General features: G+C 51.0%; 1 protein-coding gene across 1 annotated transcript; it reads right to left on the bottom strand.

Moving 5' to 3' along the window:
* Positions 1-343: 343 nt before the first annotated feature.
* On the bottom strand, positions 344-12,118 carry LOC118833718 (zinc finger protein 420-like). Its single transcript, XM_036741100.1, has 6 exons — positions 12,057-12,118; positions 11,775-11,878; positions 10,947-11,013; positions 8,108-8,234; positions 7,800-7,895; positions 344-3,744 (listed from the first exon to the last, which is right to left on the bottom strand). The coding sequence occupies exons 3-6, from the start codon at positions 10,980-10,982 to the stop codon at positions 1,499-1,501; spliced, it is 2,505 nt and encodes an 834-aa protein (XP_036596995.1). The 5' UTR covers positions 10,983-11,013; positions 11,775-11,878; positions 12,057-12,118; the 3' UTR covers positions 344-1,498.
* Positions 12,119-12,433: the final 315 nt, after the last annotated feature.

The following is a 12,433-nucleotide window of genomic DNA, read 5'->3' as shown; positions in this document are numbered from 1 at the left end:
TACATAGAACAACGCCTAGAGCAAAGCAGGCAAGTAAGAGGCCTACTATTAATAGGCACAAAGTGGCTCCTTGAATCAAATTACATAAAAATGTGCCAAATCAACTGCAAAGGTAGAAAGTGTGGGACTTGCAGCTAGAGCAAAGGTTCTTTTTTGCGTCACAGACCCCTCTGGCATCTACAGAAGCCTGTGAAATCCTCCTCAGGAGCTCATAAAAGTAAGTTCTCATAAAATTATTTTTAAAATAATAAAACAAATAGGAATGCAAAGTAAACCCATTACACTGAGATACAATCCAAATACATATATGTGTGTGTATGTGTGTGTGTGTGTGTGTGTGTGTGTGTGTGTGTATACACAGGTTGGTTTTTTTTTAAGTTAAGAACCCCTGAGCTCTAAAGCACTAGGTTTGAAAACAGTCTGCGGGTTTGAGCTCAGTAGGAATGAGTAGTGACCAATGAATCAGCATGATGTAATAGCCAAAACACTTAATACGATCTTGGTCTCTGTTGAAGGGCATAGCTTACAGGAAAAAGGGAGATGACAGTCCTATTGTTCTGTCATCAGACTGCATCTGGTGGATCGTGTTCAGTTCTAGGGACCAGTTTAAAAAGGATACTGACAAGGTGGGAAGTGTTCAAAGGACAGACAACAGGATGGTTATGGGCCTTGAGTCCATGACATGAGCATCTATTGAAGTAAGTGGGGGCTTATATTTATTCTGGGACTGTCTCAGGGGATATAACTGTCTTCAAGTATCTGAATGGCTCTCATATGGAAGAGAGATGAAACTTGTTCTCTTTGGCTGCCAAAGGCTGAATAAGCAGTAATGAGTTGGAGCTGCAAAGGAGTAAATTTAGTTTTGATTTTATGAATAGCTGTAATAATTAGTGTCACCCAAAAGAATGACCTGCCACAAGAAATGGTGGGCTCCCCCTCCTCTGAGGCTTTCAAGCAGAGGCTATAAGATCACCTTTAACATGTTACAGTGGGGATGCCTAGTGTCTCAGTTGGAACAATGGCCTTGAGATCACTTCCAACCCTCAAATTTTGTGCTTGTGACTAGATGACCTTTAAGTTTCTTTACAATTGCAAAACTATGGAAATCCTAATAATCAATCCTTTCTTCAGTTGGCACTGCCTCAAGATCAATAAGTTATTTGTTTGGGATGAGGCTTTTTCTTCACCTTCGTTATATGCATAAGGATTTTTTCACTAGTATGAACTGATGATGAGAAAGGCATTTACTCTGCAGGAAAGTATTTCCTCAATCATTACATTCATAAAGTTTTTCTCCATTATCAATTCCCCAATAATGAACAAATCATGTTTAAAGGCAGGCTTTGCTACATTCATTAAATCACAAGATTCTGCTCAAGGATGGATTTTCTGATATCCAAAAAGGTCTCTAGTCTCTTACAAAGCCCTGTCACATTCATTATATTCAAAAGGTTTCTCTCTAGTATGAATTTTATGATGTAGATTAAGCCTTCCCACACTAATTACATTCATAAGGTTTCTCTCCAGTATGAATTTTCTGATGTCGAGTAAGCTGTGAGCTCTGGCAGAAGGCCTTGTCACATTCACTACATTTATAAGGTTTCTCTCCAGTATGAATTCGCTGATGTCGAGTAAGCTGTATGCTCTGCCTGAAGGTCTTCCCACATTCATTGCATCCATAAGGTTTCTTTCCAGTGTGAATCATCTGATGTCGAATAAGGTATGAGCTGTGGAGGAAGGCCTTCCCACATTCACTACATGTATAAGGTTTCTCTCCACTATGAATAGTCTGGTGTACAGTAAGTTGTGTGCTCAGGCGAAAAGTCTTCCCACATTCATTACATACATAAGGCTTCTCTCCAGTATGAGTCTTCTGATGTACTGTCAGTTGTGTGCTCTGGCGGAAGGTCTTTCCACATTCACTACATTCATAAGGTTTTTCCCCAGTATGAATTCTCTGATGTAGAGTAAGTTGTATGCTCTGCCTAAAGGCCTTCCCACATTCATTACATTCATAAGGTTTCTCTCCAGTATGAATTCTCTGATGTTCACTAAGTTTTGTGCCCAGCCGGAAGGCCTTCCCACATTCATTACATTTATAAGGTTTTTCTCCAGTGTGGATTCTCTGATGTTCACTAAGTCCTGTGCTCCGCCGGAAGGCTTTTCCACATTCATTACATTTATAAGGTTTCTCCCCACTATGAATTGTCTGATGTACGGTAAGTTGTGTGTTCAGGCGAAAAGTCTTCCCACATTCATTACACTTATAAGGTTTCTCTCCACTATGAATTTTCTGATGTACAGTAAGTTGTGTGCTTTGACGGAAGGTCTTTCCACATTCCTTACATTCATAAGGTTTCTCTCCAGTGTGAATTCTCTGGTGTAGAGTAAGTTGTGAGCTATGGCAGAAGGCCTTTCCACATTCGCTACATTCATAAGGTTTTTCTCCAGTATGAATTTTCTGATGCTCACTAAGCCCTGTGCCCAAGCGGAAAGCCTTTCCACATTCATTACATTTATAAGGTTTTTCTCCAGTATGAATTCTCTGATGTTCACTAAGGCCTGCGCTCAGGCGGAAAGCCTTACCACACTCATTACATTGATAAGGTTTCTCTCCAGTGTGAATTCTCTGATGAACTGTAAGTTGTGAACTCTGGCGGAAAGCCTTCCCACATTCATTACATTGATAAGGCTTCTCGCCAGTATGAACAGTCTGATGTGCAATAAGTTGTGTACTATGGTGGAAGGCCTTCCCACACTCATTACATTTATATGGTTTCTCCCCAGTATGAATTCTCTGATGTTGAGTAAGCTGTGAGCTGTCTCGAAAGGCCTTTCCACATTCATGACATTGATAAGGTCTCTTTCCAGTATGAATCATCTGATGTCGAGTAAGATATGAGCTATTGCGGAAGGCTTTTCCACATTCATTACATTCATAAGGCTTCTCTCCAGTATGAATTCTCTGATGTTGAATGAGATGTGAACCATGACGGAAGGTCTTCCCACATTCATTACATTCATAAGGTTTCTCTCCAGTATGAATTCTCTGGTGTTCAATAAGCCCTGTGCTCAGGCGAAAAACCTTAAAACATTCATTACATTCATAAGGTTTTTCACCTGTATGAATTGAATAATGTTGAATAAGATGTCCACTTTGGTGAAAAGACTTCCCACATTGATCACACTCAAAAGGTCTCTCTCCAGTATGACTTCTCTTATGCTGAATAAGACATATCCTCTGAAAGAAGCCCTTCCCATATTCATTACATACATAAGTCTTTTCTCCATTACATATTCTATGATTTTCCATAAGGTCTGAATTATCACTTAAGGATTCCTCATATTCTTTAAATTTAGAAAATCTTTTCTTTGCACATATTCTGTTACATTTTTTTAGGGCTGAATATAGCCTGAAATTCTTTTTATGTGTATCCCACTTATGGAGACTGTTTCCTACAAGTTCTCTTTGTTGTGGATATAGGCCTGGCCAAGGACTGATGCTTTCGCCATATTTATATTTATGGATTCTTGCTTCATTGGAAGGTTTGCTTTGAGTGATGTTTTTTTGTCTAGTATGTTGCTTTTCATCCTTCTGCTCTCTCTTTAATCTGGCTTCATTTTCCCAATTTTCTCCCAAGGTGGAAACAGAGGGACTATACCCAGGGAGTGGTTTCTGAAATGATTCTTCCACATAAAGACCCCATTGTGGAGATGACTGTTTGGCTTCGGGCCTAGGCTGACCTGAAAGAAACCAAAAATCTGCTATTCTTAACATTTAACTCTATTATGTTCTGTTTCCTCCTTCAATAAGAACTAACAATCTTTACACAACAGAACACTCCAACCTCTGCCATCTGGGCCCAAGAAAGACAATATTAATCAACCTGGTTTGTGACATGGAATGGCATAGTTTGAGAGAGTTTTGTTACTTAAAAGGGACACTGCTTAGGGCTTAGCAAAGGAGTGAAGAACAAGGCTTTGATATAAACATCTGTCATCTGAATGGAATAGAGGACCTAACCACAATATCAGTGAAGATGACGTGGCTTTGACTAAAGGCTCCACAAATGAAGTCTTGTAATTTACACTGAGCATAGGAAAAGGGACGGCCGAACACTAATAATAAGATTAGTCAGTCCAGGAATGAGGAAAGCTAGAAAGGATTAGCAGGGGGAACACAGGTCTGTCCAGTGGTGACACAGGAAACCCCCCCATTGATGCAGGTTGGCCCTTTCTCTGCATGCTGAGCCTTAAAGAGCTGCCTGTGTCACTGAGGGGTGAAGGGTGCTGTTCAGGATCACACACAGTGTGTGTCAGAGGCAGGGCCAGACCCCAGGCCTTGACCTCTCAGTCCACTGTGCAACAATACCTCTGTGACCAGAAGAACAGATTAAGAAAACAAATGAGGATTAGAGGAAATGTCACAGAACACGCAGTTTGTCAAGATGGCTGAGGATACGGTGCAGCTAGGTGGTGCAGCAAGTAGAGCATCGGCCTTGAAATCAGGAGGACCTGAGTTCAAATCCAGCTTCAGACACCTGATACACTTACTAGCTGTGTGACTTTGGGCAAGTCACTTAACCCCAAGTGCCCTGCCTTCCCCCCTCCAAAGACAGTTGAGGATCAGAAGCTAGGCCCTCTTCATCTCAGGATAGTCCATGTGCTATAGGGTGCCCTTTTCAATCCATTCACCAAACAACTGCCAGATTACCATTCTGGCCCTGGAATCGCTATCGTCTGCTCACACCACTAGCCTGGCTGAAGTGTGGCAGAAGCACAGGAGCAGGGAGTGGGAAGGGACGCCAGAGGCCTACACCTCCCAGAGGCCCTCCCCCTGCCCCAGTTCTGCCTGCAAACCCCAAGTGGAAGGAAGACAAACCTCCAGGGGCAGAACATTTTGATTCTCCAGAGCTCCACTTGTTAGAGTTCTACTTGTTAGAAACATTTTTTTTTTCTTTTCCAGAACCAAAAGAAATCTGCCTCCTTCCAATTACTCCTGGTGCTGCTCTCTGGGGTCATCAGGAACAAGGCCAGCCCGTCTCTCCTCTCGATATTCTTCGATGGATGAACCCTCCCTGTTCCTTGCACAAATGCTGGTCTGGAGTGTTCTCCAGTCCTCCCCACACCTGGTCGCCTTCTTCGGGAAATGCTTTGGCTTGGCGAGACCTTTGCTAGACTGCAGTGCATCACACTGAAACATCCCTCCAGAAGCAGACTCCCTAGGGCAGACCCCAGCTTACCTGCCATGTCCTGGGGTCATCCCAATGCTAAACTCACTTTCTGGAAACTCCCTATTTCTGCCGATGGCCCCAACACCCTCCCAGTCACTGAGGTTTGCAAGGTGACATTGTCCACTCTTCACTCTCAACTCATACTCAATCAGCTGCCGACCTCGACAACCTCTCTCATGTCGCCTCCTCTCGGCTCACAAGCTCACGCTTGGCCCACCGTGTTTGCATCCCTTCCTAACCAGTGGCCTTGCCTCAAGTCTCTCCCCTGTCTAATCTATCCTTCTCTCAGCAGCCAAAGGGATTTTCCCAAATCACGAGTCTGACCACCTCCCGCTCCCACTCAGTGAGATGAACCTAACTTAGTGATCATCTTTAACTGCATATCTGTGGACATCACAAAGTCAATTTGTCCAAAAGGGGCTGTATTCCATTTCTGAGGAATGTCCTCTCCTCTTCCTCACTACGACCAAGATCTGGAACCTCAGCGTGCTTCTCAGACCCTCACTCGTGCTCACTCCATATGCGCAACCTTTTGGCAAATCTCACCATTTCTGTCCCTGTTTCCTCAGACACAGCCATGCACATGGCAGGCCTCCCTGTCTGGCTTCTCCCCTCTCCAGTCTGTCCACTAAGCTTTCAAAGGCAAAGATCCAACCATGTTCGTGGCTCCTCCACTCTTTCACTCAACAAAGCACAGTGCCTATTACTACCAGGATTGACCCATAATGACCCGTGTGGCACCTACAACCCTTCACCAACTGGCCCCTTGCCAGCTTTCCAGGCTTCTCACCCTTCACTCTTCTCTACGTATTCTAGGATCTGGTGGCAGCGGGCTTCTCGTGCTTCCTAAGACATGGCACTCCACGTCCTGTCTCCAGGCATCGGCTGTCCCCAGTGTCTGGACTGCTCACCCTACTCACCCCTGCCAGCCAAGACTCAGTACAGGCGGCCTTTCCCAATCCCTGCCCCCCCATATACACATTGTCAGCGATTCCCTTGGAAATCAGTTGCAGTTTACACTGCACCCATCTCGTAGGTACGCAGTTGTTTGCATGTTGCCTCCCCCATTAGAATGGGAGTTCTCTGAGCACAGAGACTGTTTTTCCCTTTGTTTGCATCTCTAGTCTTAGTATATGCTTGTTGACTACCTGGTGGAACTGGGCACTGGTGCCATCTCTCTGAAAGCAATAGGGCACATCACATCAATGGAAGCCCCTGGTCAGGACCCCACCCACAGAAGTTGTGAAGGAAACAAAGACCTCTCTCTATAAAAGCAGCCTGATGATTCAGACCAGAGCCTGGACATGACCCATGTGTCCAACCAGCAGGGTGTGGCACAGAGATAGAGGGAGTGAGTGAGGACAGCCTGACTCAGTGTGACAGCAAGTCATATCAACAGGTATTGATGAAGAGCCTACTATGTGGCAGGTACTGTCCAAAGGGCTCGGCCTACAAAGAAAGGCAGAAGCTCCCAAGGAGCTCCCATCTTCCTGGGCAAACAGCAAGCGAGTGACTGCAGCCAAACAGGTCGTAGCCAGGGCCACTCAGGGGCCATCTCCAGGGGAGTGCCCTGTGCTAAAGGTGTGAGGGAAGGCTTCCTGTAGGAGGTGAGACTTTAGCAGGGACCCGAAGAAAGCCAGTAGGCTGAGACGCAGAGAGAGAACACTTCAAGCACGGAGGACAGCCAGAAAAACCTCCCAGGGCTGGGAGATGGAGCGTCCTCTTTAGGAATAACCAGGCAGATGGGGTCGTGGGACTGCAGAATACACGAGAAGGCGTAAGAGGTAAGAAGACTCGGAAGGTGGGAGGTGTCCGGCAAGGACAGGCTTTGAATGCCAGACAAAAGATTCTGTGTTAGGTCCTGGGGGGGTGGGGGTGGGAAGGGAGCCAATGGAGTTCACTGATTAGGGGTTTCGGGGCAGGTCAGACCTGCACTTTAGGAAGGTCACTTTGGGAGAGGGGAGATGCTTGAGGCAGGCAGACCCCACAGACAAGGAGTGAGATGAAAAAAGTCCACTGTGGGTGGGGGCAGTGCTGAGGAGTGGGGACAGCTGTGGGGAGTGAGAAAGAGCGAGGAGTTGGCAATGTCACCTGGGAGGGGAGCTTGGGGGATGGGGAAGAAGAAGACAAGGCTGGGGCCAAGGGGAATGAGCCCCGCTCAGGACCTGCTGTGCTTCAGATGTCTACAGAACATGCAGAGGGTCCACGGGCAGGGAGAGATTTGAGTCTGGAGCTGGGCAGAGGTTGGGGCAGGAGAGGCAGCCTGGGGAATCATCAACCTAGAGACAGTCACTGAATACAAGGCAGCAAATGACGTCACCAGGCCCCATGGTATCAGCGGAGAGCAGAGGACCCAGGACAGGGCTCTGGGGCCACCCAGAGCACCCCGGAAAACATTTTTGTAAGGAACACGTCTGAGGCAGCCGCCAGGGCACATGTGGGCAGACACTGGCACCACAACGTGCTCCAGGGAAGGCGATTCGTCTGCCAGACAGGCTCAGCCCTTCCACATGGGCCAGCAAGCTGTGGGAGAGGGTCCTGGCCAGGGCTGGGTACCCCACTCACCTGCACAGCTGCTTCCTGGGACATCTTCCTCTGGCCTCCAAGGGGCTTCCCCTCGTTCCAGCTGCTCAATCAGGTCAGGCTTGGAAAGGGCAAGTCCTGCTTGGGGAGATGGGGAAGGGGAGCTCAGAGACACACCCATGCTAGAAAGGGGATGGGCCCAGAGCCTTGCAGGGGTGCAGGTCCCTGGGCTGGGACTATAGGGGAGACACCGCAGGAGGGAGGGGGACACGGCATGGGAAGGCCCTGTCTCCCAGCCATCTCTGCCCTCCCCATGCCCGGCCCTGCCCAGGGGTAGCAGGGGTCCTCACCCAGGCAGACCAGGTTCTCATAGTTCTCCAGCATCACTTGGCGGTAAAGCTCCTTCTGGGAGGGCTCCAGATGCCCCCACTCCTCCGGGCTGAAGGTCACAGCCACGTCTCTGAACGTCATGGGTTTCTGAAACACCAACAACTTTTGTTTGCCTGGACCTCCTCCTTCATGTGGCCTTGGAAGGAGGCCTGAGGCTTTCTGGTGCTCCACAGAAGATGTCCCCTACCCTCCAGCCACAAAGGAACAAGGACAGCACTTTATCATATAAGCAGGTCAGTCACAGTGGAGTCACAGAGTCTGGGAAGGGAAGGGAATAAGCCTCCACTAAACACTGACTGTGTGTGCCAGGCACTGGACTAAGAGCTTTGCAGAGAAGCAGAAGGGCCCTTAGCAGCCCCAGAAGGGAATCCTCCTGTAACTGCTGGACAGGCAGCCATCCGGCCCTGCCTGGGACAGCTGTGCCTGCCCGAAGGCCAGTGACACCTGCTGTTACCGCCAGCCAGCCTTCAGGCTCCCTGCCCAGGGCTCCTTCTGCTCCACAATCCGGGGCCACAAACAAATGGCCTCTGTGCTTACTGCACTTTATGTATTTGGTTAAGTATTTCCCAACAACATTTTGTTCTGGCTCGGGCTGCCCTGAGGAGCGCTAAGTAAGAGGCAGCAGAACCACACGTGTCAGGATGTTTCTAAGGCCTGGGTCGGTCCCTCCTTTGTTTTCCTTGGGTCTTGAAAACCTTTCTTTCCAAGATGCCCTGCCCCCCATGCCCTGCTCTTCCTTCTGCCATCCCAGGCTGAGCTCTCATGTCTTGGGTCTTTCCTAATCCCGTCCCCCACCATCATCTGTTCTTGGTCCTCGCAGGAGGCTGGAGGAGACCCCAGCCCCCTTCCCTCAGGTTCCTGGGGCTGAGGGAGGGGGCTTTCACCAACAGGCTGGCCTTCTGAGGAGGCCTTAGGACTGCACTAGCCTGGGGGATGGGCATCCCTTCCTCAGATAACTTTCCTAAAATCCAAGTCCACCTATGATACTGCCCCTCCCCCCATTCAAGTGGCGCTTCCTCTCCCCTCCAGGATCAAGCGCAAAACCTTGGTTTAGCCTTCAAAGCCCCTCCTAACCTGCCCTCTCCCACCTGACCCAATTCTATCACACCCTCTCTATCCAGTGACCCCACCTTCCAGGGGCCCCAGGAACAAGCCCCGCGTCACTCTCCACCTCTGGGTTCCCGGCAGCCTCTCTGGCCACCCCACTTGGAAGGTTCCCTTCTACCCTGGCCCTGACCCAGCTACAAAGCCACCTCCTCCAGGAAGCCTCCCCAGCCTCTCCTAATTCCTGTGTTCCCTCAGTGTTTCTGATGGGGTGCTTGGACCCCACTTCCAAGATCACATTTCTCCCTGGCAGCTTCTCCCCAGCCCAAGGACACCATGCCTAACACTTACTCATGAGTGGGCCCCAGCAACACACTTCCCTCTCTCCCTGGTATAGTAACAAATGGCATCTGTAGGACTGATTAGTGTGAACTGTCTTTGGACTGGCTCGTGTTCAGCAGCCACTAGACTGTCTGTACCAACTCCCTTCCTCACTATACAATCCTGGACTCCTCGTTCCATGTGTCCTAGACCCGGACATGTGTACTCTGCACATCTCTCTTACCTGACAAGGCACTGATGGGGCACCCTGGGCACTTCTCAGTCAGCCCTGACCACCAGTTCACTTACTGACATTGCATGCCTAAAACCATACCTTCATGGAGCTCCCTTGGGCTATTTCCCAGTGAACTCTGGGTAAAACACCTGCCTAGTAGATACCAAAAGTGCAAGTTCCTTTAAGAACTGACCACTACTGATCACTCGCTAATCCCCACCCCATCACCTAGTTGGCATATTTGGCACGCGTCATACTGTAGTTTATCCTATATAAACTTTAATTGTACCCCTCTTAGATCACAGGTTCCCTAAGAACTTTTGTCCACTGTAAAGCGTATCAATAAACTTTTGCCACCTTGACTTAGGCTGCTTGAGTCTGTGAATTCTTTCCGGACGACCCTGCCTTGGGGCTCCTGAACTTCTCCAACCCCCATCATCCCCTCTTTACCCTGGGGAGAGCTTGCCTTGTACACATTTGTTTTCCCATGTCCCCCCAGCGGACTGGAGGCTCCTTGAGGTCAGGGACCATTGCCAGCCTTTCCTTGGCTCCCCAGTACTTGGCATGGGGCCTGGCACGCAGCAGCCATAGCCTTCATGAACTATGGCTAAATGACTGATCCTGGCCTCAGAGGAATGGGTATGCTCAGTTAGCTCCTGTTTCCAGGGATGGCACTGAGATTACTGCTCATAGGTGGTCTATGTGTGTGGACTCTATCCAGGTCCCCATCTATCAGAGCCCATCCAGACCAAGTCAAGGAGGCCTCACAACATGGCGGCCACTCCTGAGATTTCCTGATCAATGGGATGCTATGGCTAAAGGCTTGATTACATCATGGCCATCACAGTGGGAATGTTCCCCATCTACCAGATGCAGAGGGGCCCACAGGCTCTACGGACTCAAAAGCCCATCCTCTCACCTCCTGTTCTCCAAGAAGGTGCCCATCCCGGGGCCTGAGGTCAGTACAGCTGCTCGAGCCTGGACAGGCCAGGGAGGGCCCGGCAAGGGCGGGGAGACTGGGAGGTCAGCTCGGGCCGTGCTGCCCACCTCCTGGGGGATCTTCCCTCACCCTCTCGGGACCTCAGGCCTCCCCTTCCCCAGACTGACGGGCAGCTCTCATGCTGCATCCCTGGGAAGCTCCGTGAGACAAATATGCCCACCCTCAAGGGCCACAGGTGGACAGCTGGTCACTCACTCACCAGGTGGGTCCACGTGGTCTGGAGCATGGGCGCCATGCCCACCTCCTCCTCTGGGGCCACGGCAGAGCTGAGAAGGGAAAGGGAGCTATGAGAAAGTCAGGGTCATGTGCCCGCCACCCTGAGGGCACCATGGGCAGTCATGGGACAGGTGTGTAGGTGCCAAGGATGTGGGAGAGGGTGTAGGGGACAGCTATGAAGGAGGGGCATGTGTCTGGCTGGATGTGGCCGTGGGAATTAGGGCAGTGTGGGGTGCCCTAGGACAGGGGGCTGGCCCTGGGGGACTGAGGGGCCTGGGATCTCTCCTGAAGCACTGGGGAGCCATGGCAAGTGGGGGAGGGGAGCAGTGTGGGGTGTCCTGAGGGGGCTGGAGTCTTTCTGAAGGCACTGGGGAGCCATGGCAGACGGGGAGAGGGCAGTGTCAGGTTGTCCTGGGGGACTGAGGTCTCTCCCTAAGCACTGCGGAGCCATGGCAGATGGGGGAGGCGGGCAGTGTGGGGTGTCCTGGGGTACTGAGGGCTCTCCTGAGGCACTGGGGAACCATAGCAGGTGGGGGAGGGGGCAATGTGGAGAGGAGGGCTGGCCCAGGGGGGCTGGGGTCTCTGGGGTTGCTCCTATGTTATTAGGGAGACACAGCAGGTGGGGGGGGCAGGGTAGTGACTCTCACAAGGTGCTCGCTCGGGTCCACCTCTGAGCATAGTCAGCTGACCTCGCCCCGCCCCTCCTCCTCCAGCGGGCGTACCCATTGGACCGCCTGGGGAGCCAATCAGTGGTGCAGCTACTCCCTGGCCCTTCCTAGTCTCCATCCCTTTCTCAGTGGCAGATCCGCACCTGTTCTCCCAGGGAGGGGCGAGGAAGCAGCGGCGCCGCCGATTGGCTCCTTCGCCTGAGGTCCAACCAATGGGCTGGCTTGCTCGCTCACGGAGGTGGTGGAGCTACTAAGAGAGATGCCGGAGGCGGGGCTAAGAGACTGCGCAGGAGCGGCCCTATCCGTCCTTCCACCTCCCGCTTCCCTTCCATGTACGGTCCCAATTAGGCGCCAGGCGCCCGGTCCAACTGGTTCCCTCGTCCACCCAGCTCTGGCCCCAGGTCCCGAGCCCGATTCTTACTTACCCCGGCCCCAGAGTTCAGTCCCCAGCGACGGCGAAGGACGGAACAGAGCTGAGGCTGCGGCAACCTCGCGCCCAGGATAGCTAAACAAGGCAGGAGAGGAACTGGCTTCCCATGGAGACCCGCGCCGCCTTCTGGGAAGTGTAGTCCCGCGCCTGGGCTACGTGTGCGCATGCGCAGAGTCTTGCCACTAGGCGGCAACCTGATGGAATGGGAGGGGAGTGGCCTGGTCTGCAGCAGGCGGGGCCGGGGGAGGCAGAGCTGGGAAGGAGAAGCTGTATTCCAGTGCCTTTGGAGAAAGGCCTCACTTGTTGGGACATCTGCCTCAGCCTCTCCCTGACCTGGCTCCCCGCCCCCCCTGATCCCAGCTCGGGCCCCTG

Source organism: Trichosurus vulpecula, chromosome 1 (genome assembly GCF_011100635.1).
Source record: "Trichosurus vulpecula isolate mTriVul1 chromosome 1, mTriVul1.pri, whole genome shotgun sequence".
Taxonomy (NCBI): Eukaryota; Metazoa; Chordata; class Mammalia; order Diprotodontia; family Phalangeridae; genus Trichosurus; species Trichosurus vulpecula.
This window is presented reverse-complemented; position numbering and strand designations above follow the sequence as displayed.